Source organism: Rissa tridactyla, chromosome 7, assembly GCF_028500815.1.
Source record: "Rissa tridactyla isolate bRisTri1 chromosome 7, bRisTri1.patW.cur.20221130, whole genome shotgun sequence".
NCBI lineage: Eukaryota > Metazoa > Chordata > Aves > Charadriiformes > Laridae > Rissa > Rissa tridactyla.
In genome coordinates, this window is record NC_071472.1 from 24,755,675 (window position 1) to 24,781,402 (window position 25,728).

At 36.3% G+C, this 25,728-nt stretch overlaps 1 protein-coding gene across 2 annotated transcripts in view; it reads left to right on the forward strand.

Moving 5' to 3' along the window:
• The window catches only part of GAD1 (glutamate decarboxylase 1), a 38,712-nt gene extending 14,367 nt beyond the window's left edge, over positions 1-24,345 (forward strand). The window contains exons 7-21 of one of the 2 annotated variants that reach the window (XM_054209850.1): positions 3,214-3,326; positions 5,320-5,435; positions 5,539-5,618; positions 5,823-5,877; positions 7,012-7,128; positions 7,285-7,349; positions 10,716-10,794; positions 12,386-12,535; positions 14,926-15,033; positions 15,750-15,839; positions 17,448-17,723; positions 19,299-19,506; positions 21,053-21,206; positions 22,320-22,496; positions 23,771-24,345. In XM_054209850.1, coding sequence (XP_054065825.1) covers positions 3,214-3,326; positions 5,320-5,435; positions 5,539-5,618; positions 5,823-5,877; positions 7,012-7,128; positions 7,285-7,349; positions 10,716-10,794; positions 12,386-12,535; positions 14,926-15,033; positions 15,750-15,839; positions 17,448-17,621 — 1,147 coding nt within the window. In that variant the 3' untranslated portion in view covers positions 17,622-17,723; positions 19,299-19,506; positions 21,053-21,206; positions 22,320-22,496; positions 23,771-24,345. Of the gene's footprint in view, positions 1-3,213; positions 3,327-5,319; positions 5,436-5,538; positions 5,619-5,822; positions 5,878-7,011; positions 7,129-7,284; positions 7,350-10,715; positions 10,795-12,385; positions 12,536-14,925; positions 15,034-15,749; positions 15,840-17,447; positions 19,507-21,052; positions 21,207-22,319; positions 22,497-23,770 lie in introns of both variants that reach the window. The other variant, XM_054209849.1, reaches the window with a different exon arrangement.
• The last annotated feature ends 1,383 nt before the right edge of the window (positions 24,346-25,728 follow it).

Sequence of the window (25,728 nt, forward strand, 5' to 3'; positions counted from 1 at the left end):
GGTCTGTGGCAGACAGTGTTATGAAATATTGCCATCATTATTGAGAACATAGCACTCATTCACTTCTGAAAGAATAACTTTTTTTTTTCTTAACGAGGTTGCTTTTTCCTCTGGTTTTAAAAGTAAATTAACTAGCTAGTTTTGTAAAGCTGATTTCTGATCCATTTATAGTTTAAACAAGAACATATCTTGAAAATATTTCTCTGTAAGCATGAAAAGTGACTATTTGCTTGTATGAGGTTTAGCAAATGCAAAATAATACATTCGTCTCCTCCTGTTTCAGCAAACCAAGGTCAACATCATATGCTTTCAAATAATACAGTAATTGCAAATAAGGTTAAAGCAAGATGTTCGTAAAATACAACCCAAAGAATGGACAGAGAAGGTTATTTAACCAAATTGTCTCTGTGAAATCTGGGGAACACATTATTTTTGTTGAGCAGCGTTCCAGCACAGAAGAGCAGGTTCTGATGTTTACCTAGAAACTGTTCTGACCTATTTCAGCTACACAAGCATGTAACACACAAGTGACAGTAACACTGGATTATGGTAGGGAATGTTTTCCATTTGCCATTTTTTCTTTCCCACCTATAAACAACACTTAAAATATTTGTGAACAATTAAAAAAATGTGTATTCTTTTGCAAATGGGTTTTGAGTAATCAAAACATCTGTACTCTCTTAAAATTTTAAATTGTCATCAGGAAATGTTACTTAAATGTCACTGTGAAGATAATATATTAAATTAAACATAATAAGCTTCCCACATTGACTTGGAAATAATGTATCAATGTGCTATTCATAGCTCAATCGCTATTCATAAGACCTTCAGGGTGGAAATTTCAGAAGTTGCCATTATTCATCCAGCTCCAGGGTCTGTAGTACAGGGCATTCCCTCACCATGCAGCAGCCAGCTTTGGTTAGAAAGCAGTAATGTTACCTGGAAGTTCTCTTTATGCCCGCTGTTAGCCGAGATGAGAGGACTACATTGGTATTTTCAGTATTATGCATTAATGCTTATGAAAATGTAACAGAAAAATTATGTAAAATGCTTTATGTTTAATTCTCAGATTGCTTTTTACATACTGGCAAACAGTAGGAGAGGTAGCTAGAATGATTTGGGCTGGTAAAACAATTTGGCCTTTAGGTGAGAGCAGAATTAAGCCAGCACTAGCCACTACCAAAAAACCCGTTAATTAATTCTGTTGGTAAAGAACTGAGACTCATGACTCTCTTAGTTAATTCACAGAAATACCTGTAAAGGTTATAAATGTATGAAAAATCTCATCAGCATTTTTTGTCAGGAGATCGGTTCTAAAGTCGGAGAGTTCCTTCCAAGCCAAACGCATTTTCTGCATCTAACTGAAATTTTCAAAATCATTTAAGTTTAAAACAAATAAGTTGGAGTGAACTTTAGCGAGATGTGATTTTTAAAATCATAGCCATCATCTGATATAGCTACATTGGCCTTATCATTTATAATCATCTTCAGTCGTCTTTTATGTCTTTGTCAGTCTTTGGAGACTCTGAAAATAATTACATAATAAAATAAATAAAGACTATTTTACTTGGGCTTAAATATATTCAAAATTCCCCTTGTGAACACTCGATATTTTATATACAATAAACTTGCTTAACATTATACTTTTTTTTTTTGTACAAGCCTTCAAGTCTTCTGGGAAGTCTGTAGGGATAAATGTGCAAGATCTCAGGACAAAAATCAAAATGTGTTTAAACTGGTGGAAAAAACCCCCGTTGACTTAAATGTATCTTGTGTTAGGCTACAGTGATCTGTACACCGCTGAGTTCCTGTCGACTTCAGTTGGTCATTCTGCCTAAATAAAGACGAGAATATGTCCTAGACTTGCAGTGCTTAAAAAGAAAACAAAAAAAAAAAACCAAAACACTATTAACAGACACCAACTGGTTTATTAATTTTGCCTCTCTGTAAATATTGGCAGCACCCAAACTTCAGGTCAGTGTTCAGCTGTCTCTCTCTGGCAGTTCTAATGATAATAAAAGCAAAATAAGCAGTATTTTGGCTTCTGAAAATAACAATTACAACAATTAAACAAATTACAAAGCTGTTTAATCTTAAAGGAATGTTTTAAAAATAGTGGTGGTGTTTCTCTGATGGACTAAGAACACATAAGGACTGAAGAAATAATTAATATTGTAACTAACCAATGTAGCTTGAAGTAAAAGACAAACTTTTCAGACGTAAGTTCCTTTCTTCATTATCACCTCTCCTTAAAGTTTGCCGTACCTATTCTCAAAATGTAATTTTAGTATTAGAGACATAACACATATGTTTTGGCGAAATTATTCAAGTGGGAGACATCAGTCATATCCAAAGTGTTAGAGTGTCACATTCCTATAGATTCCTTTGGAAATCACAGGTTGATTGTTTAGTTTCTCTCTGCTTCTTCTTTTTCCTCTCCTTATTTACTTTTTTTTTTTTTTTTGACATACACAGCAAGCCAAGTTTATTTACAGCGGTAGCAATTTATCCATGTACCTCGATCACCAAAAATGGTTGTATGGCTGTCACTTTCCATCCACACATCTGTCTGTGACATCAGGGCATACCAGACTATGCAATGTTTTTTGTCCTCATTAAGTGGATACAATAGTTGACTGCTGACTTGTTTTTAGTAATTGGTAATTAGAAAATCATCATTTGTAATTACTCTTGACAGTTATTGATCGCATGGTATTGTAGAAATAAGTTGTCCTTGGAGATCATCAACAGAATAAATCCACGTAATTAATTGTATTTAGGCTTTGAAGCACTAGCTCAATACTTCTAATTATGGTTGTGTTTAGCTCAGTGAAGTTCGCTGTTTTCATAAGGATCTGGCAATATGTTATTCCACAAGTGTGGAACTGGCACTTTGGGAAACAAATGTTTTACAGTACCATCTTGTACCGCAGTCAGCAGCGCTATGATGGAGAGCATTATCTCTTATGCTGGTTATACAGAAAATTGCAAAAGAGCTAATACTGCAGTTTTTATTAACCATTATTTCCAGTATTGTCTTCCGGAGGATTTTTGCTTGGGTAAATGTTGCAATAGCAGAACCTAAATTTATAGGAAAACTTTTAGGAATCTTAAGCATTTTCACAAAGAATCATAGCCTGGGAAATTATTGTGTGTTTTTAGAGTCTTATTTGATTTTGATTAGTTGGGGATTTTTCTGCTTTATCCATGCAGGTTTACCTATGAAATTGCCCCTGTTTTTGTCCTCATGGAACAAATAACACTTCGAAAGATGAGAGAGATTATTGGATGGTCAAATAAAGATGGCGATGGAATATTCTCACCTGGTGAGTTTTTCCTCTCTGTTTTGGTGGTTTGAACAAAACTTCAAAAGTTAAAATAAACATAAGCTGTGTCTGAATGCCCACAATACCCCAATATCTACAACACAAACCAATGCATTAGGTATTTAGAAGTAGGAATGCTTTCTTTAAACTTCCCACAGAAAAGTTGGGGGAAAAAAAATTATCTTCAAGTATGGCTATGTATCGTGGATGGTCAACATTTTAAAACTTCACTACAAGCTCTGGTATATAGTTAGGCATTTAAACACCCTTTTTTTTGTGCTTAATTTCTGGAGGTGCTGAGCAACCACAATTCCTGCTGACCGGTAGCTCTTGGGAATCATGTACTGACTTCTTTGATGGTCAGTGAGGATTTGGGCTCACAGTCAGAAAAAGGCTGTGGCTGCCCGTCACTTGCTGGCACATATTATCTGGACGTAATCTGACTGGATTCAGAGGCCAGTAGGTCGAGGGATGTCATTCTCCCCCTCTACTCTGCACTGGTGAGGCCACAACTGGAGTACTGTGTCCAGTTTTGGGCTCCCCAGTTCAAGAGGGACAGGGAACTACTGGAGCGAGTCCAGCGAAGGGCAACCAAGATGATTATGGGACTGGAGCACCTCCCTTATGAGGAAAGGCTGAAAGAGCTGGGACTCTTTAGCCTGGAGAAGAGAAGGTTGAGGGGGGAGCTGATTAATGTTTACAAGTATCTAAAGGGTGGGTTTAAGGAGGATGGAGCCAGGCTCTTTTCAATGGTTCCCAGTGACAGGACAAGGGGCAATGGGCACAAGCTAGAACATAGGAAGTTCCGTTCAAATACACGGAAAAACTTCTTTACAGTGAGGGTGACAGAGCACTGGAACAGGCTGCCCAGGGAGGTTGTGGAGTCCCCTTCTCTGGAGATTTTCAAGACCCGCCTGGATGCAGTCCTGAGGGATGTGCTTTAGGCAATCCTGCTCTAGCAGGGGAGTTGGACTAGATGATCTCTAGAGGTCCCTTCCAACTCTGAAGATTCCGTGATTCACGAGTATGATTCCAGTATGCAGACCAAGACAAAGTGTCTTCCCATGAAGGTGATAGAAAGGCAGTCAGCAGTGACAGAAAAGACTGGTAAACCATGTGGAGGTCCTGGGCCCATGTGTGGACAATGTGGGCACCCAGCAGAACTCCAGATTTATGGGTTTGGGGTAGGGGGGACACCATCCTGTTTCAGAGAATGAAGGACAATTCCACCTCCTTTTGGAACAACCCACATAAAATCCAGGAACGCACACTTGCTTGGTCTCCAGTCCTGTCTACTAGAAAAACACAGATCTTTCTCAGCGTGCTTGTTGATGAAGAAACTATCCAAATCGTTGAGGAAGAAGTTATCCAAGACTTTACGAATGAGATTAATTTTACTAAATCTTGAGGTCTGCATCGCAGAAATGAGCTAATTGTCCTGGGCTCTTTTTAGCAGTAAACCAAGAGAAATAGGTGCTTTCAAAAGTAAGCATCAAAATGGGTTAGCTGAATCGTAGCCTGCAAAGTGCCTCTTTCCCTTAACTGACTATAAGGAAGCTTAGAATAACTAGCTCGGCTGTAGAAATCTACCTTTAAGTCATCAACTTCTATATCTACAATGAGATGGGATAAATCCATCCAGTATGGGCCATTTCTTCAGCCTCAGACAATTTGATAAGTTCCTGTTATCCTTGCTGACAAGAAGTTGCCAGGCAAAAGCAGCACAATAAAGCCGAACTTTTTAGGAATGTGTTACAACATGTTAGCAATTGAAAGAGACGGTGGATAGGAAATTCCGTCTACCAGTATGACTTTCTAGAGGGTCTGTCCCTATCCTGTTTAGACAGATGACCATGCATTTCAGAGATTTATTTTTTCATAGTTCACTGCCTCTTTCACTGCATAATGCAAATAAGACTCGAATGTCTTTGGTTTAATATTCATTTTTTCTCATTATCACTAGTTTAAAATTTATTCATTTATTCATTCACAGGTGGAGCTATCTCAAACATGTACAGCATAATGGCTGCACGCTACAAGTATTTCCCTGAAGTCAAAACCAAAGGCATGGCTGCAGTCCCTAAGCTGGTTCTCTTTACCTCGGAACATGTGAGCTTAATACGCTGCTAATTCTTAATTTATTGATGTATGTTGTGAAGATGCTTCACCATTAAACAATCACTCCCTTAAATGTGCATGTGTTTTGCTGCAGAGCCACTACTCAATAAAGAAAGCCGGAGCCGCACTTGGATTCGGAACAGACAATGTGATTCTGATAAAATGCAATGAAAGGTAGGATGAATGTTAAGGTTTTGATATATTAAATGTGTTCGACTGTTAAATTTGTTGTATTGTGCTTATGGACTGGTTCAGTACAGTGTGTCAAGTTGCTAATGGCCTGTTGAGAAAGTCCTATTAAATTATTTCAACTGTAGCTAGTATTTCCATACGCACTCTTTAATTTTCTTTGTCTTTCTGTTTCCACAATAATTACAGAGGCAAAATAATACCAGCTGATTTGGAGGCAAAAATTTTGGAAGCAAAACAAAAGGTTTGTGTTTATTAAAATCAGTGATTAAATGTTTGGCTTAGTAATTGGCTTTTGAAGGCTGAGGGTTAACATTAAAAGAGAACATTATAATGATATAAATGTTATAATAATATTTTCAGCTGCTTAATTATACATTCATGTGTTATTTAGGGAATTATCTATATGTCTTGCTAAAGTTTCCATTTACTGTTTAAAAAAACAGAGTATTTTTAACTCTTGAACCAAATCTGTATTTTATGACTTTTAAAAATAACTTTCTGTTTGGAAATACATGGAAGAGAGTACGAAAACAAGAAATAAACCTACCTTTAGCCAAACTTTAAAGTTTAGGCAAAACCATCAAAAATTCTACTGAAGTCCTAAAAATTCCGGTAGATTTCAAGTGTGAGGCTGCAGGGTTAGTAAATATAGTCAGTAAGTTTAATTTTTTGAGGCATTCATTGTTATTTCTAGAATCAATGCAATGAAAAAGTAATTAATTTTGTATAAAACCACCAAAGTTGGAGCAATCAAGATTATTAAATTATTTCTTAACTTCTTTACATTTGGGCACTCTATGATTTTAGTTCAGTTTTTTTTATTTTATTTTATTTTAGTATTACAGTTCAAGTTTTTTTTCATCTAATTTAAAATTGTCTCACTTTGATGTGATGCTTCCACATTTATTGCTTTTGGTTTGGATTGCTTTTTTCTGCTTTGTGCTGTTTATCTAAGGATAAGATAAAGACTTAAGGAACAACTTCAAGCCTTCAAATGGTAATTTATAAATCACATTTAATTAAATTTCCTTTATACTGCCGTGAGAGTCTCAACTTTACTTGATTATTGCTAGTCTTCTACTAGAGTGTTTGAATCTCCTCATTGAAAGACATTAGACAAAACAATATTCTTTACCTTCTGACTAGTTAATTTTGTGAAGTGAATGATGAAATGAATAAACCAGAGTTTATTCCATAATGTATGCAATTTGTTAGTTTCTACTGCTGCTTATATGTACTTTTTGGATGGGAAGAAAAATATTTTTAGGGTGGAAAATGGGATAGCCACATTTCTAAAATGATTTTCTTTTTTTTTTTTTTTTTTCTTTCTGAGAGAGGTTGGATTTCATATTAAATATTTTCAATTTTATTGTAGGGTTACGTTCCTCTTTTTGTAAATGCAACTGCAGGCACAACAGTGTATGGAGCCTTCGATCCAATCCAAGAGATTGCAGATATATGTGAAAAATACAACCTCTGGCTCCATGTGGATGTAAGTAACTAAGTTAAGTGCTATTATTCAGGCAAAAAAGGATTTTTATTTACCCATGTTTTGTCTTTAACTAAAATATTTATTACTAGATCCTGAGTAAATTAAAATATGTTAAGGTTTTCCAAAACAATCTCCTCTTTTTTCTATTTCTTCCAGGCTGCCTGGGGAGGTGGACTCTTAATGTCCCGAAAGCATCGTCATAAATTGAATGGAATAGAAAGGTACTACACGGTGCTTATTTGTAATACTGTTATTAAAGTACTCTCATGAGGCACATGACACTTTGCAAATTCATGAAAAGATGAATTTGCTGCATTAAGGAGTTTGAACACTAAATTAATCAAAAGCAAGACAGACAGGAAAGGTTCACACTAGGGAGAGTGAAACAATACTACAGAAGAGAACAGTGATGTACAGCTGACTGAAAGGTAAGTTTTCAGCAGATTTGAAGGAGGGCAAGGATATTACTTGGCAAAAAGGAAGGGAGATTGTTCTATTAATAGCTTTGAAGGGATCAAAAGTCTGGGAATGGGTGAAGGAGGATTTAAGGGGAAAAAAAAGTGCAACAGCGTGACAACCTCTGAAATGTGGGGCTTTAAGAACAGCAGTGAGAAATGAGGAATCCAGAGAAGGTGTTTGAGCATGAATGCCTACCATGGGAAGCCATGGCATGGTGGGAATTTGTAGAGATTCTCTCCTGCAGTTATTTCCAGAAAATAAGGAGTATGTGTTTTACCTGAAAATGAGTGTTCTGGAAATGAAAGTTTATAAATATATATATATATATATGCTTGCTTTTGTATTGCGCATTGAATACAAATATATATTTGTATTCAACAAAGAGAGGAACACATGGTAGAGACTGAATTAGCTGCAATTTTTAGGGGCAAATTTCAGTACCTGTAAGGCTGGAAAGGTCTATGATAGCACAGAGCTGATAAAAGTTCTGCGGTGCCAGGCAGAAGACTGAGGGAACTTACAGGGAGGCAAGCAAGAGCCACAGACAGTCACCGCATCTCAGAGTGAAGGGACCAGAGTTGGTGCCATGTGGGGATTATGTGAAGCAAGCAGGAATCTCTAGTAGAGGCCAGAGTGCAGGCTGCAGAAAAGAGTGCACGCGTACCCCCAAGCACATAGTCCAGGTTACCAAGATGCCCACTCAGAGCAGAAGCCAGACTTTATTCAACAATTAATTGAACCAAAATTAAGAAGGCAAAGCATTTGTGTTGGAAGTGATAGCAGAGTGAGAGCGTGACCCTCCCCCCAGCCCTTACAATTCATACTCAGGGGGAGTCCCACGTGTAGTATTTGGCACAGATGTTCCCATATCCGATGATGACAAGGCTGTAGTCTGCAGAAGATGCTATATTTATAACCCCGTGGGTGTGTTTGTCCCTAGATTTCCTCTGAAACTGCTCTGTCATAAAAGGCTGCCCATCTCCATAAAAATCAGAAAAGCAATGAAGAATCAGAAACACCATATCTTTGCCATCATCGCAGACATCAGCTTTGAGGGAAGCAAAAAAGATATGAAACAAGCTCTACCCATGTACTCTCAAATTAGCACCAAATTGCTTCCTCGAGTCAACTGTGCTGAGAGTGGGCTCTGTGTAAAGGCATAAAATGAGAACAGTGAGCAATGTTCTTCCTCAGGGAAAACAAACTTTCCTAGTGGTGGGCATCTCATACAGTAAGTGAGGAGCAGGTACAAGATAAAGAATAATGTACAGAAGGACTGGTAGGAAAACCACGTGGACCATTCTGTCACAGGGACAGCCATGTGTGGTGTGGCAGGAGTACTCTGAAGTAGCAGAATCATATCCACCCCTGCCCAAAACAATTTGCAGGTCACTCATGTTACGGCAACATGTCTAATATGAGGTCAGCATTGTAAAATTATTTCCTTAAGCGACACAGGTTTGGTCACAGTAGTTTGGCACACCTTTTTTGACCTGAGGTCAACCCAGGGGTGCTAATTAAGACCGTAATCTTAAGCAAGTATAGAAAGCAGCCGGCCGTGAAGCGTGATATTATTTCTTTTCTAGTCAGCTGTATGGATCTTTAAACGTGGGATGGGGCCCACATGTCCTCCCGCATAATTGCCTGTCACAGGCTCCAGCTGGGCTCTGTGGCTAACACTTAGGCCAGACTTGGCCAGCCAGGACCACGGGAGAGCGAGGACTGGCGTGCTGCCACCATACAGAGTGGGATTGCCTGTGGTAGGACAGCGTCCGCCTGGCTGCGCAGGGTAGAAAGTGACGTCTTCATGTTAAATTAAACCTTATGCTCCCTGCAAAAATGGCTCGAAACCGTCTTTGTTTGGAACCCTGAAAATTAAATAAATGTGCAAAACTGAAAACTGTAGCATTCTTGAAAGGAAATGAGCTGTTATATAAATTCCTGTTTCTTGACTACTCCATATGAACTATTAGTGACATTTTTAAAAGATAATTGCCTCCTAAGTCTGACCTGTATACCTGCTGGTTTGCGCTGCCTAAACCGGAGATTCTAGAGGGATGATGAGCTCTCCAGGTATAGCACAGGCTGCACTGTTCTTCTGGCTGAGAGGTGCTACAGACTAACCAAGCACAGAGGCTGGAATTGTTATCTGGAATCTTTATGGAATTAGTGGTCCTCAGACTGGGATGAAAGGGTCATTGTGTTGCTCAAAACAGAGGAACTGTGGTTGTGCCTGTGTTCTCTGATAGCAGGGGGTAGAAGCGGAGGAAATATCTTTGAATTTTCCTTCAACCGCATTGTAAGAACACACGCATAATTTGTGAAATATGATTATACGCTTTTCTTCTCTGGAACACACAGTGAATCAAGGGGACATTTGGTAATTAATTATTTAGGGTGAAGAGGTCAACGGATGTGCAATGTTGGCACATTTATTTTAGCATCATCATTAAACTGTCTTGGACAACATGTTAAAAGTACAGAACATCTCATCTGTTTGGCTAGTAAATTAGCTGATCTTGGGCATCCACCTGTGCTTACACGTAAAAAGTTTTAAGCTTTACATACAGAATTGTAGGATTGTGATGTAAAATTTTATAGCCTTTTAACGGTCCATGGTCTTGACAAGCTAGTACAGAGAAGGCCTCTTGTGGCTTTAGCTGGAAAAGCAGATAAGCATGAGGAGTGTATTCTTTCCTTTCTACTTTTCCAGCAGTTGTTCAGTAAAGAACTGTATTCTCTTAATTCTCTGACATCCCCCCAGTCAGTACCTTGAATTGATATAACCTGTCAAACTGGTTTTGTTAGTTTTATTAGTGCTATTTCTAGAAGTGGAGCCTTCTGGGGGTGAAGTTACTATATCCGCTAATCAGCATAGTCTGACACTAATTATCTGGTATTAGTAATTAGTAATAATTAGTAATCAGAAGCTAATCATTGCAGTGTTAACGCAAGAAAAATTCCTTTCCGGACAGTATAGCTGTGAAAGGAGACAGTAATGATCTCCATAGTGAAATCATCATGGTCAAAACTCCCTACATTTCCAGCTGAAAGCAAAAAACAAAGGCAACTGCTTCAGGTCAAGTTTCTGTTTTCCAGACCTATCTGAATGTGTAATTTTTTTGCAGAGCCAACTCAGTCACTTGGAATCCACACAAGATGATGGGAGTGTTGTTACAATGTTCTGCCATCCTTGTCCGAGAGAAGGTCTGCCTTATATCTAATAATTAATCAGTTAAAAAAAAAAAAAGTAAATATCAAGCCCTACTTTTTAAGAGAGTAGTTTAAAATCTACTTAATTTCAAAAGTTCTTTTGGCAGGAATAATTGTGTGGATTTACATTGTGTTTAGGAAATTGTTTTATCTTTTCGGGGTTGTTTTTTTTTTAGTTTTCTTTTGTTAAAGATGTAGACAATATGGGTGAGATCTTTAGCTGTTGAATCTTTGCGTATTCTAACAACAACCCTAAAGCCATGCTAACATACTTCATCTGAGCATCTCCCCCCATTGCTTCTATGATACACTGAACATACACCCTTGGTCTTAGTAATTGGTCACAGTTTAAACTGCTTAAATAAAAAACAACTTTTTTACCTTACACAGTGGTTTAAAAGTTTCTCAGTTCTGTTGAAAAAAAGCCACGCTGCTTTTATTATGACTCCATATATCTTTTTAGGGCTTTCTTCTAGGTTCTTCATTGTCATCAATGAAAGTGTGGCCAGTGCCTTAATTCTTTTAAGCAATATGTATTTTCTTTAGATGATAAAAATCCCCACATCGTGTCATCTGCGGATAGGACTAATTCTGTTGTCTACTAATTTCTGGCATGTCAATTGCTACTAGAAGAGGTTAGTTGAAGAAGTGGTCCCTGTGTATAGAACTGGGATGAAGAAGCTGTGGGTTCCAGCCCTAAGGTCTGCCATTGCCCTTCCAGGTGACCCATCTCTAAACGGAAGACTGCGTCATTTACTTCCCTTTATAAAACACTTTGACACCTGTTGGAGGGAAGCACCAGCCACTATTTACTGGCATGCATGCTTTTTATACTAACTATTGCAGATTTTGGCAAAATTTTTTATTCTCTGTATGAGAACCTTGATAGGTATTTTTGTATTTAACAGCTACACCAGTGTCTTTGAGCTTCTTCAAAGAACCACTAATAAAGTCTAAAGGAGACACAAACCATTTTAGAAATGTCACTCGTGTAAGACTTCTGTGTAACATACAGAAATTTGCTCCTCTGTGTTTCCTTCAGAGAAGGAATTTACCAGTAATCTGTAGGTTTCTATTGCTCTGTCGACCACATTTATTTGTAAGCAAAAAATGTCTGGTTTAGGTCATTTGTATTTATATTTATCACTGACGTTAAGTGTCATAAAGCTGGACAATCTATAAAGTTGAAGCTTTCAGTTACTTTTTTTTCTTCATTTTCTGTAGCTATCCGCTGCACTGAGAAGACTACAGCTTTGTTCTAGTATTTAACACATCAAAAATTTAAGTCTTAAGAACACAGCCTTACATAGTAGACAAACCTAAGAATACAAGTTAATCTGAGAATGTTTTTTCAGGTGTGGGTATGTGGGTATGTAAAACCAATGGCTACTCAGGGACTTCTAAGAGAACCACCTTAGGTTATGAAATTATTTTTGTGGCTCAGGTTTACAAAACAAGGTCAGTATTTCATAATTTGGCCCACTAAAGAACAATTCTTCTGTATACGTTTGAAATACATTTTTTATATATATTATTAATGTTTCATATGCATGTATGCCATATAAGTACATATTTTTCATTACAGGGTATACTTCAAGGCTGCAATCAGATGTGTGCAGGCTATCTCTTCCAGCAAGACAAACAGTATGATGTATCCTATGACACCGGAGATAAGGCAATACAGTGTGGTCGACATGTGGACATTTTTAAATTCTGGTTGATGTGGAAGGCAAAGGTAAATAATAAAAGTTCAGCTCAAAAATCAAAAATGTATTTATTTGATTTGTAACTCTCACGTGATGGAATGCTTTTTTTTATTTAACATAAATGTTTCTATAACTACAGTCTCTAAACACACAGTTATCTGAGTATTAAGTCAGAAAAGAACCATTTGAATCGTAGAATAATGTCAGCCATCAATAAATTCTGCTGGAAATTAGAAGGAAGGTTTAATTCACTAGATGTATTTTACAGTAAAACCAGTGAGGGCACAACACCAAAATGGTCTTTTGTTGCGATCCTATACACTTACATATGTATTTTATGACAGGTTACCCATAGCAGCAGCAGAGTAGACTTGAAGAATTACAAGGGTCCTTTGAGCATCACATTTCAATACAAAGATTTTATAAGCAACTTTGAAATCAAAGCCTTTTTCTTAAGAAGCTTTGCCCAGCTGGTGATTTGACAGTTGTTTCCCTGCTACTACTGTGGTATGCCTGGGGGACTGAATTTAAGCATGGGTTTACATACAGGCTTACGTGTTCACAAAATGTGGATCTGTGTAGTCAAGAAAATACATTTCATTTTTATTTCTTTACCTGCAGTCATCTTACTACTATTTTCCTTGCTCTCCTGCTGACAAAATGGGAATTCAGTTGGGTAACCGGTCCACGGTCTAGTCTTTTCTTATAAATCTGACATTAAATCTAATGGCGAAATGTACAATCATAAACCAGTTTTCACTTTGAGTGAGAGTTAGATAGCAATCATAAATAACCTGTGATGATAGAAGATGTTTTCATGCAAATTTTCCCAATATTGAAGACTGAGGGAAGAAAGTAACAGAACATTAGACATACAGTTACTTTTAAACAGGTTGTAGAGTTGGCATTATTTATTTTAATAAGTACTTCAGAAAAAGAAACACAACAACACAAAACACTTGTAACAGGTAATAAGACTACTTTAGTAATCAGCAAAGGTTTGATTACCAGGCTAAGTACATTTCAGCTCAGACTCAGTTCTTCCTCCAAAATAAACAATTTTGGTACTGTAATCCAGGAACGTGAAACTACTTATGACACATTAGAATCAGACTGTGACTAGCGACTTTGAAGTGTGTTGTTTATGGTTCTAATTACCAAGTGCTGACTACAGACACCACTAAAGCATGGACTGAATGTTTTTTCTAAATACCAGCCAAACACATTTTGTTAAAACTAGCATGCTGATTCTACCTCTGCTGTTATATTCACCTGCTAAACTGACCTCACTAAAGAAGTAGAGCACTTCACAATAAAAAAAAAACAACACAGTGGAAACCATAATGGATAGGGGTCAGATTTAAAATTCAGGAGAAGGATATTTGTGGATGTTATTCTTTAAAATAATATAGAATAATATTGCTAAGTTGATCTGCATATCTAGAATTTAAATTTCTCCAGAAATTAGTTACTTTGAATTTCTGTTTAGTCTTGAGACAGATTCTGATTTCTTGGACCTGAGTTCTCTGAGGTATTGGATAGAAATTGTTTCTAGCAGATTGCATGATTATTTTACAAAAATTTTAAGAAAACAAAATATTACGAGCTGTGGAAATTTTTCCTTCGGCATTTGCCACCATGAGTGATCATAGCCTTGTCCTCAAAGTAGAAATATACAGCCTAGATCCAGAAGTATTCTTGTGACTTTACTTTCAGTTATTTTATTTAGTTCAAAGAACTTACCCCAAATAAACAATAATTTAACAGTGTACTTGTCTTTCTTACTTCTTCATTCATGTACAAAGTCTTGTACTTTTAAAAAAAAACAAACAACCCACAGCTTCCCCCCCCGCCAATTTATTAGCAACATTCATCTACTTTTTCTGGGATTCTGATCTTTCAAAACAAATCAGATATGACAAAAGATCAGTGGGTAGGCAAATTATTTTTAGCAAACTTATTGCAGGCTTTTGTTTGCTGACTTATTAAAATGTAAATTTCCTGCAAACTGTTCAGAAGAAATAAATTGCTTCCCAACTCTTACCCTTTCAACTGAGTTCCCATTCCATGTTCCCAGTCTTTCGGCAAGAGGTGGGAAGCCAAGGCTTAATATTCATAATATTTTTGGAAACCAAAAAAAGAAAAAGGGCTAAAAATAATCTATTAACAATATCAAAGGCCCTTGTTATTATCACAATAAATTCTCTTAAAACGAGACCAAACCCAAATATTGATTACAGTAAGGCCACATTTAGCCGCTTTTGTAGTGTTGATTAACTTTACTTTTAAATTACAAAAATAATATTGCTAAATGTTTTCTGACTGAGAATATTTAAGAGTGAAGCCTATCTGAAAAGATGATCGCATTGGAGGAGGAAAAATGGCCATATAATTAATATTTACTTTCTTTTTAAAACAGGGTACAGTAGGATTTGAAAATCAGATCAACAAATGCCTGGAGCTGGCAGAATATCTCTACACTAAAATCAAAAACAGAGAAGAATTTGAGATGGTTTTTGAAGGGGAGGTAAGTTTTCTTTGTTTAACCTGTGTGTAGGAGCCAAATCTGTATGGCATTTCAAAAACAGTCTCCATGCTTCTCACAGGTCTTCAAGGCAGCTATGCAAAACTGCTCTTATTTTCTAAAGACCTACATGACTATTGGCATCTGGGTAGCTTTTTGGCCAAATGCATGTGATTTTATAGCATGAATGTCAGATTTATTTCCTGTCCTTCTCTCCTGCAGAGGACTTCTCAGTTTAGAGCATGAAGACTACCTTAATACCATCTGCTCATGCTGAGATTCCATGTTATAGCACACATAACTGAGAATTTGCTATTTTTGCTGTATGTTCTGTTGCTGGCGCCACTGCATAAGCTCTTGGTTGATAGAATAAAAAATATAATTTGTCTCTCTGTTTACTAAGAAAAGGAAAACTGGGTTGCTCTTGCAGTGATCCTGGAAAACAGCTCCTCATAAAACTGCATGAAGGTGAAATATATTTGCACTTCATTAGCACCCTAAAACATTGTAAATGGGACAGTGTATAGGGAATCTAAGACAGCAGATGCCACCAGCAGTACTGCAATAGATTTATTTTGTTTTAACATGCAGAACTAGGAAAGTTAATACTATATTTTGTCCTCCATGTCTCTGCTAAAATATGCTACTGACTAGCCTTTAATGTGTGATTGATCTGTATTATTCTGTTTATCGACGTATGTGTTTGGTTCTTTTTGCAGCCGGAGCATACAAATGTATGTTTTTGGTACATTCCGCCAAGTCTCAGGGGCATGCCAGACTCTGATGAGAGAAGAGAAAAGTTACACAGGGTATGTGGCTTACGTTAAATGCAAAAATACAGCCTACTTTCAAACCAAACTATTCTGTTTATTAAAAAAAATTTATCTGTGTGTTGGCACATGTTCCGTATTTTGGGACATCCATTCTCCAATTGCTTGTTATGACTTTGATATTTCTTCACCTTTGTCTCCTATTTATACTGAGGCTGAAGTCACATTTCCCCTGTAGAACCAGATACAGAACATAGTCATTCTTTGTTTTGTATCACTTCTATACTCACAAAAGCATTAGGAATCTTTAAAAAGTAGCGAGGTACAAAGACGTCCCAGTCCTGTTTGAATAGGACAGCATATCAGCAAGAGAAACGTAAGGGTAATCATTTGAAAATGCTGGCACAGGTAAAGGACATGGAAACCTGTAAGTCCTCAGGTCTTTATTTTGATTTTAAATGTTCTTGGTTAGTCATGCATTAATGCGTTTCAGTGAAAATGAGTACCGTTCGGGATAAATTTATTTGAAGACAAAATAGAGGGAAGTGAAGGCATTGTAGAGCCACCACCAGGTCAAGTACCATGTTACTTAGGACTTGGGGGAAGTGAAATACATTAATTTTCTAGTAGCATTTTAGACAGACAGAAGTGGAATGAAATACATTCAGGAGGCAAAAGAATGATTTTATAGTTGGCAAAACGAATTGCAATTTTTTTCCTGTTTGGGAAGGGAGAAGAACGGGCAAACTTGGGAGGTTTTGTAGATGATTTTATGTCTGCATCACACTGGGGAAAGAGAACGGAAAAGAACAGAAATTCCTGGGTCAACTAGTGACATGTTAGATAAAGAAATTGCCAAAACAGAGAGAAAAGAGGAAGATAAGACTGGGAAGAAGGGTGAAATGTTTGATTTGACACTGTTAAATGTCAGAGGATATCATAAAGCATCCTACAAAACAGTGTAAGAGCTGGACATCTGACCTTGGAGAGAGAAGGTCTGGATGGCAAAACTGGGCTCAGTCAATACCAAATAAGATTGTCAGAACATTATTCCTTATAAATTAAAGTGAGGAACTGAGACTGTAGTAAATGCATGGTACTGCAAAACTACTGGAAGGTTTCCATGACTTATGCTAGTGGAGAATATTCTTTCTGAAATAAGTCTTGTTGAAAATTTTCCATTGTGTCCCCACACCTCTCCCTACCCGCCTTCTGGAAAATGACTTCGAGAATGCGTAATATTCTAATGGAAAATGTCCGTTCCCCTCAAAAAGGTGCTTCTGGAGTAGGTTTTCATCAAAAGACAGAAAACAATTCTTCATGACAAAAATCTTCAGCACAGAGAAATCACGTGTACATTTAATAGATAAAATTATTGCATAATGAATACTCTAGAATGCTATTAGTCTTTTAATAAAAAAGATGGATATTATTGTAAATTTTCCTTTAGATAGCCATTCTTACATATTTAGTTTTTCAAGCTTTTTCTCTTACAGATCTTTTTATAAAAAACTAGTGTCTTTTTTGATTTGTCCATTTATTTTTTCCAAATTAAGAAATGTTGTGACATACCAAGAAAGGATAAAATTTTTAATTACTTTTCTCTCTCTCTTTTTTTTTTATTTATTTTATTTTTAAATTATAAAGGTGGCACCGAAAATCAAAGCACTGATGATGGAGTCAGGTACTACCATGGTTGGATATCAGCCTCAGGGCGATAAAGTCAACTTCTTCCGAATGGTCATCTCAAACCCAGCAGCAACTAAGTCTGACATTGACTTCCTCATTGAGGAAATAGAGAGATTGGGGCAGGAGCTGTAGGACAGTGGCTGAATTATTTATTTCTCTAATTCACTGTTTTCCAGCACTGGCTATTTTTTTAACCCAGTTCTGCAGAACATGTTTTAAGGAAATTCTCTTTCTGTAAATTCCAGTCTCCTAAGACATCCTTAAACAAAACAACTATAGGCTACTGAACCATATACGTGTTGGTAGATCATATTACTGAGGGAAAATGTATTAACTTGAAGTTGAAGTACTATTGACTCTTACGTTGGTCTTGTTTATTGTAGTCAGCAGGAAATTAGTAAGTACTAAAATAGCAAATTAAGAACTCTGCACAGTATATATGTACAGTATAAATAAATATATATATAATTATATATATATATACATACATATATATATGTAAAGTGGTTATAAACTTAGATCTAAACCACAGCATGTTTTCCACTTTAAGAGAATTAACTTTTCCTTCAACAACTAATGATGTGGATAATGTGCTACAGATTTTTCTGCCAGGTGAAACTAGGCGTATAGAAACATTTCTAAAATGTAGATTCTTAGGAGCTAAATAAAATGTATAACAGTATTAAATCTTATTGTTGGTGCTTCTCTCATGTACAAAACAGCAATCTGTAACAGCACCTTTGAGTAAAATAGTTGTATTTCCCCTTTAGTGTCACATCAGGGGATAATAGTAGCAGAGTCATTGTAACAGGTATATTATTGCTGTATTTTTAGAAGTTAATTTGTGTAGATTGTGTATATTATTGTTAAATGACTTTGTGTAAAAGGATTTAAATGTAATAGTTTTACAGCAAGATAACTGTTGAATTGTAGGTATATGAAATATTTGCTTATTTATATGCAGAGATTTACCATGCTGAAGAGTTGTCTTGTATTTTCTTCCATTTGTAATGTATCCTATTTATATATTATTGAAGTTCAAAATAATGTTTATGGTATTTTAGTGTCTTTGTGAGCCAAAGAAAAAATACAAAAATATTAGTTGACACTTTCATTTAAATCCTAGTGCCCTTAAAATAATAACTTACAGATAATTTTACTGAATATAAGGAATTCTAACATTGTGTATAGACTGTCAAATGATGAGATCCCTTTAATCTATTAGAATTTTCAGTTTTATTTATTGTAATGTCAGACTGTCTCTTCAGTGTTCTGAATGCTTTTCTAGTGAATATTGGTTGCTAACCAAGGCCCCTGTTTTTGAGTTGTATTTCAGGACTAATCTCTATGACCATTTTAACTAAATTCCGGGGGAAGATTCCTGAAGGTCTATAGCATTTCTGTGGGAGTTTTAATCAGCATCATTCTTTTAGTGAAATGGAATTCACTATGTGTTTGGAGCTTATAAAATAAATAAATACAAAAGTAATCTCAGAATCTTTTAATAGAACTGCCTTGTCACAACAATTTCAACTGGCTAGACTTTTCATAGTATAGACACTAGAATCAGCCGCAGCTTGTTCAGTTTTAATCATTAGATAATCAATACTACCGAGTGGAAAACTCCATGCTGGAAGCGGAGTAGTGGAACAAAATGAAGACTCAATAACCCTCTGTCTACTGAGTTGCTGTCATGGTGACAAATAGAATATGCTAATTTCAAATCTCTTCATACACGATTCTATGGCTATCTTCTATGCAAGTCAGTAATTAATTGGTTTTTCTTTTTCTTTTTCTTTTTCAAATCAGTAATTAAATTAAATTATTTTAGAAACATTCAGTGAAATGCAGTCACGCTATGCAGTTTTCGCAGCCTCTCTGCTCCCCCTCAGTCCTGTGGAAGGACAGCTACAGCTGGGAGAGATTTCCATCCTGCAGGTCCCATTGGTTCTCTTCTGAGGATGCTGTCTCACATCTTTGGCTGGGTCAGAGCAGGGAGAAGGAAGAAGCTGTCATGGTAAATGCCATATCATATAGCACAGTCTTTCCGGCTTTTCATAGGACTATTGCTTATCCCTCTTCCATAACCTTCCGTAAAACTTTTTCTTAAATTATGAGTTGAGTCTAAAAATTGTTGTAAACTTGTCACTGTCTTTTAGATTTATGACCTTCAAAATATTATCTACATTGTTACTTTTATGCCATGAAAGCCCCCAGTAATCTCACCAGCAGAGTATTTCTTTCATTGGGTTATTTTCCTCAAGACAGTGTGGTTTGTTTCTTACCGCCTTGATATTAAACCTCATTCTTCCTTAATTATAACCCTGTCTTATAATATAATTATAAGACATCTTACCATGTCTTCAATACTTAACATTTCCTGATTGCTGTATGACCTGAGGCCTGCAATACAGAAGTAGTCAGTGTGAACATTGACTTTAGTACCAACTTCCATAATGTTAAATGCCATTCTTTATAGATACCAGCTATTCATCAAAACTAGAGGGCCTCTCATTGAGAGCTGTTTTCAGAGTACAAAAGGAAGCTTGTTTTGAAGAGGAGACGTGTCACTTTTCGATTTACAGGCTTCTGCCAGAAATCAGGTCTCTGTCACTGTTTTACTTATTCAAAGGGCAGCTACAGAAGATTGAAAGATTTCCCTCAGTCCTTGTTGTTTATGAGATACAATATGAACTAGTACAATCAATGCAAAGATTATAACTGCTGACCAAGCTTTTATGTCTTCCGCACAAGCAGCACCATGGTCCTTGTGATTTCTTCATCCAGTTCTTAAGTGGGAATTTCTGACTTCCTCTACCTCCCTAGTCAAGATATTTCAGCAACTAAAGATCCCAACTTATCTTTAATCCTCTAACCTTAATATTTTAACCTCATGCACCTTGTACCCAGATCATCATCTCAACATTCTAATAATAATTTATTGTATTTGAAATGTTATATCTTCTAGAAGCACATAAACTAGGTAAAGAGAATCATCCTCATGTAACTGGTCATGAAAATACAGGAAAGACCATAATATGGCTTACTGAACTGCATTCATACAGCAAGCCTTGGACAGTCCTGTGACGTAGTCAGAAATAGATCTAGAGCTCTTTAGGACATACACAATGTTTTGCTCACTGCTGCTTCATTTAATAGAGTATCTCGTGTTTTGGAAGTCAAAAGCATCAGAGGTTCTACCTATTCCCATTGATGGTTTGCAGCTAGATGGGAATAATGGAACTCCTGCCTGTTTCAGGGCTGAGAGTGTTAAGACAGTTAACACAGAGGTGTTTTCTCTAAAGACAGGGGATTTAAATTTATCCTCCTACCCTCTGCATTTTATCTTGCCTTTCTGCAGTGTTGTGTCTTGACACAGATGATACCCACAATTAGATTTTTGCAAAGTTTTTGATTCTAATATCAGACTCTGGAGTGTTTCCCTATTACACGTACCTGCTTCCACAGGCACAGGGCTCATATTAATTTCCAATTTGGTTAGCTGATTTTAACAGAGCAGTTATGGTCATCAGTGAGAAAACTCATCTGTGTTTTCTTCTCAGTAGGTAATTTTCATCTGAGTAATATGTTACAGCTTCTCAGACAAAAGCTTACCTGGAATTTTCCTGCTTTTTAATCCATACACTGTTGACTGTGAGAGATCAGGAAGTATGGATATGCAGAAGTGTTGACTAATTCAAAGCGTTGCAATTCCAGGTGAGTAATTTTGGTTTTCTGAGGTTTAAAGTATAGTCTAAGGTAGCAATTTTGCCTTTAAAATCACATGGACAATCACTGTAATTTTGTGTGGGTGAATGCAGATCAAACAAACAATAGGCAAGATCTTACCTGAACATGTAGCTGCAGTGCTTATTAACTGATGTAATTTATTTGTAAAAGACTGACCATTAGATAAAAATCAACAGCAGCTGTTGATTTTGAATGAGAAAAATTCTGATTGTATTATTAAAGGTACTTTGTAGAGAAGAAAGTTAGATTATACCATTCACGGCAGACAGACGGAACCAGGGGCCTTGGGAATAACCCAGGATTTTAAAATCATCGTTGACTTAGTTCATAATCTGTTTTTTGAATGGTGACAAATACGAAGAGATTTTTTAAACAGAATCTCTGTTTTGTGGTTTAAGAAATGTTGAAGTTATAAAGAAGATATGCAATGCAGTTTTAATTTTTCAATAAAAGTTGATCTTAAAACTGTCTGATTTGTCTCATATATTTCTTGTGAGCTCTTTTGATTCCTTAAGAATATGAGACAAAAGCTGTACAACGTTATCCCTCACATTAAAAACAACAAGGCAAATGCTAAGGCTACTCTTTAGTTTTAATTGTGAATTGTACCAACACAGACTGAGGAAGAACTGCAAGCTCTGAACCTTGATCAGTTTGAACAAGGTTGTCAAGACATTAATACTGTGCAGAAATGCTAAAAAATAGAGAATCTAAAAATCTTTTCTTGTGGTGTTCTGTGTGGTTTGTGAAATCCCCATCCAACTTACACAGAGGACTCCAGAAAGTAAACAGGAACTTTGGAATGGGTTAAAAGAATAAGATCAAGTCCTTGTGGTAAAAGCCCTGCTATTTAATCGGTGGATTTATTTATAAAACTTATTTATTGTAAGCAGGTCTTACTCCCAGGAAGACCTGAATACATGCTTAACTTTGCACACTTTGTAATGACACTGGTTGATCTCGGTGTTTGTTTCTTAAGCACATTTAAATCTGCACACAATCAGAACTAGGATATTTTTATGCAATCGAAAATCTACTTGACTGAGAAAGCACTTTTCTGTATGTAAAAAAAAAATGCAGGACAGGGCGAGGCCTAAAGGTGTTTTGAATAGTGTCATGTTTCAGCACTTCTGTGCTCGTCTGGCAAGAAACGATACAGGGATGGCAAGAGGAGCCCTCACGGTCACACGACATTACGACAGGATATACGGGGCGCCTGATTGCAAAAGCGCTTAAAGTTTGTGTAGCAGAAGATGTGTGAGTATTTGTACCACAGCCAGTTAGAACTGGGTTTCTTTGTTCAGCCACTTTTGTATTAAGCATTATAACGCACAGTCCTTTACAGTAAAAATGTTTCTTTGACTCACAAATAAATGAGATACTGGCAGCTTTCTTTTATGAGTAAATATGTTTTGTAAGAATAATTTTGTAAAGGTGTACAAGGGAAGCCTAAGCTTGCCACCGCAGGAGTTGATGGGAGGATTGCTGCTGATTGCTTGAATCAATCTTTCCCATTTTCAGAAATAAAAGACCATTTTCTAATAAAACAGAATGACACCCTAAGTCTGAAATACTGAAATTCTTATCTTTTCTAAAAAAAGGCTATACATAGTGCAGTAACACCAAACAAATTAAGTGTATCTCATATAGAATCATAGATGTCTTAAAATACATCAGAAACTGAATTTGAACACAAAATAGTTGAAATGTAAAATTTATAAGAATGCCATAACTTCAGGGAATTTTTTTTCCCTAACTGGACTTGAGTGAAGCATAATAATTAGAAAATACAAGTTTTCCCTATGTAAATATAGTACGAATTAAAGCTCTTGTGGCAAAGCTTTATGATATGTAGCACATGATATGTGTCTTTATCCACCTATACATGATATATACTTGATATATATAATGTATAACAGGAAAAAGGTGATTAAAAATTTTGGATTCTATAGCATATTTTGGGGCAATGTGTCATTCTATTATAGGTGTTAAAATATTTTTAATTCTTTTTTTTTGGTAAAACCAATATATTGAAAAATAAGAGTTTTGAATTCATAAAAGTATAAAATGATTTTTTTTTAATGATATAGACAAATTCTGATTAATTACTGCTTTATGCATTATCCGTAGAACTGTCATTGATTTTCACAGTATGTAATACATTTTATTTTGATTGCTTTAGGGTAGGATGAACATCCTTCAAGTAGGATGAGTTTTCCTAAGAACAGCTTTCTTTCCAAGTTAAAGAACTTTATGCAGCAAACGAGGCATGAGGGAAACATATGCTGCAAAGAAACTTGTTAAATCCATTAGTGTAGCATGCAAATACTACAACATAAAGCATTAAAAATTATGCAAGATGATTTTATCACATGTGAGTAGCAGGGAATGTACAGCTTACATACACTGCTCAATAAAATGTTAGGACCGCAATGGGACTGTTTGTAGTTAGATACAGCTCAGTGTGGTCAACAGAATTACATCTGCCTGGATTTCTTCTTTAGTGTTTTATAATTTGCAAATTTTGACAGTTATGCTTAGGGTGATGCTACATGAATCTGGAGTCTACTCACTCTGGAACTGCGACTAAGCTGGTGAAGAGGAAATGAGAAGATGCAAGCATTGACTGAAAGCAAAGGTTAAAGGAAGGATGGCTCCACGACACGGAAGGGTTTGGCTTTCATTAGAGCATTTGGAAGTATCAGGCTTCTGGACAAAGCAGAATTTAAATTATGGTCAGAATAAAAGATAAGATGCAAGCAGAAGTTTTTAAGTAGACCTGGTAAAGAAAGAAAAAAAAATATGGTTCTCTGTTTTAATAGATTTGTCTACTGAGGAAAAGTGGAGCATTGTTTAGTAGTGATGGTAATAGAAAAATTCGAAGATAAAATATTACACACCTTGATCTATATCTGTTATTTATTAGGTAATCTGTTCAGCATCTGAATATAATTATTTCAGACTCAATAATTATACTTTATATGTGTATTTGTGAGTGTATTTATATTTCTTGATATAGAACACAAGGCCAAGCATGTACATACTCAGTGTGTATCAGAAAAAAATTAAGTCTTGCATGATGTTGACTGTTTTGTGTAGGACTTTTCAGGACATCTGCGAAGATTCTTGAAGTATAACATTAAACAAGTATATCATGAAGGAAAGAGTAAATTGTTTTCTCATACCTTTGAAAGTATGTGTGCGTGTTGTGTATGGATATGAATGATTAGATCTCTGTCATGTGAAATTCTTAAATTGTATGCCTTTTAACAGAAGACCGGTCTAGTTCATCCGAGAACGGTTGGTTTGAGGCAGGAATTACTGTGTGGAAATTTTGGCCTTGTTTTATGTGGAAAGGTGTTGTGCCACGACAGCGTGAGTGAAAATATGCCAGAGCATTGCAGGCGATAGGAAATGGAGAAAAAGTAAATTTAATATTTCAAGAAAGCCGAGAAAAATGTCACTACAAGCAAAATCAACAAAGGTAAGGGCAATTATTTTAACTTAGAAGCCTGTCATCTGTGACTACGAAGCCATATCCACTTAGCAAGAGTTTGGATAATGCTAGTGTTTAAAACAAGCGTGTTGGCCTTCAAATAAATAAAAACCTGAATGCTAACTTTAAACTGGACAGATAAAAGTGTCTCTAAAAAGCAAAGTGAGAAAGGCATGAGACATTTCTCACTCAGTGTCATGCTGGTCAGTGCTTTTTATGTCTTCTAAAGATTGCATGTATTATAAATTATGTTCACTGTTCAACATATTGCCTTATTAATTAGGACTTTCCCTGGGCCCCAGCAAAAAAGGCCATTAATCTCAATTAATTCTTCCCTTACTTTTGGAAGGCTGCCTGCAGGGTAAGACTGAGTTTTGTACTTGTGGGCATAGGGCCTGACTGATCACTACCTGGTACGTGATGGACTCTTTATTTCCATTACTTTGATTTTTTTTTTTTTTGGTGCCCTGTTGCATGGTCTGGCTATGAGCATCCTGTGAAGAAAAGGCCCTTCCTGACCGCCTCTTTCAGCTAATTCACTTTTCTGCTGCGCGTGATGCACCGGCAATCACTAAATGCACTAGTACGGCTCTTGATTATCCCAGGGAGTACAGCTTCACCGGGCAACGGGGTGAGCTCTCCATGTGCTGGGTTTGACAGTGCTGAACCAAAGAACTGCAGCTGTTTTAACAGCAGGATTTCCTATTTGTGGAAAATGCAACTTTCACTAATTCATTGTAACTATGACTTTTAATAACCCATTGTTTTAATTTGTTGGTAGGTATGCTGCTGCAATAATTTTGTGCATTCACTTCTCTCAGTCACACTTTTTAAAGGCATATTATTTGTACCTAACTATATTGCTTCAGGGCTATTATATTTCTTCATACTGTTTTGCATCATCATGGCTCTTCAATTATTATACATATTTTTCAAGAAGAGGTGGTTTTTTTCCCCACTACAAAAGAGACAGGTTTAGCTTCCCTGCTGTAA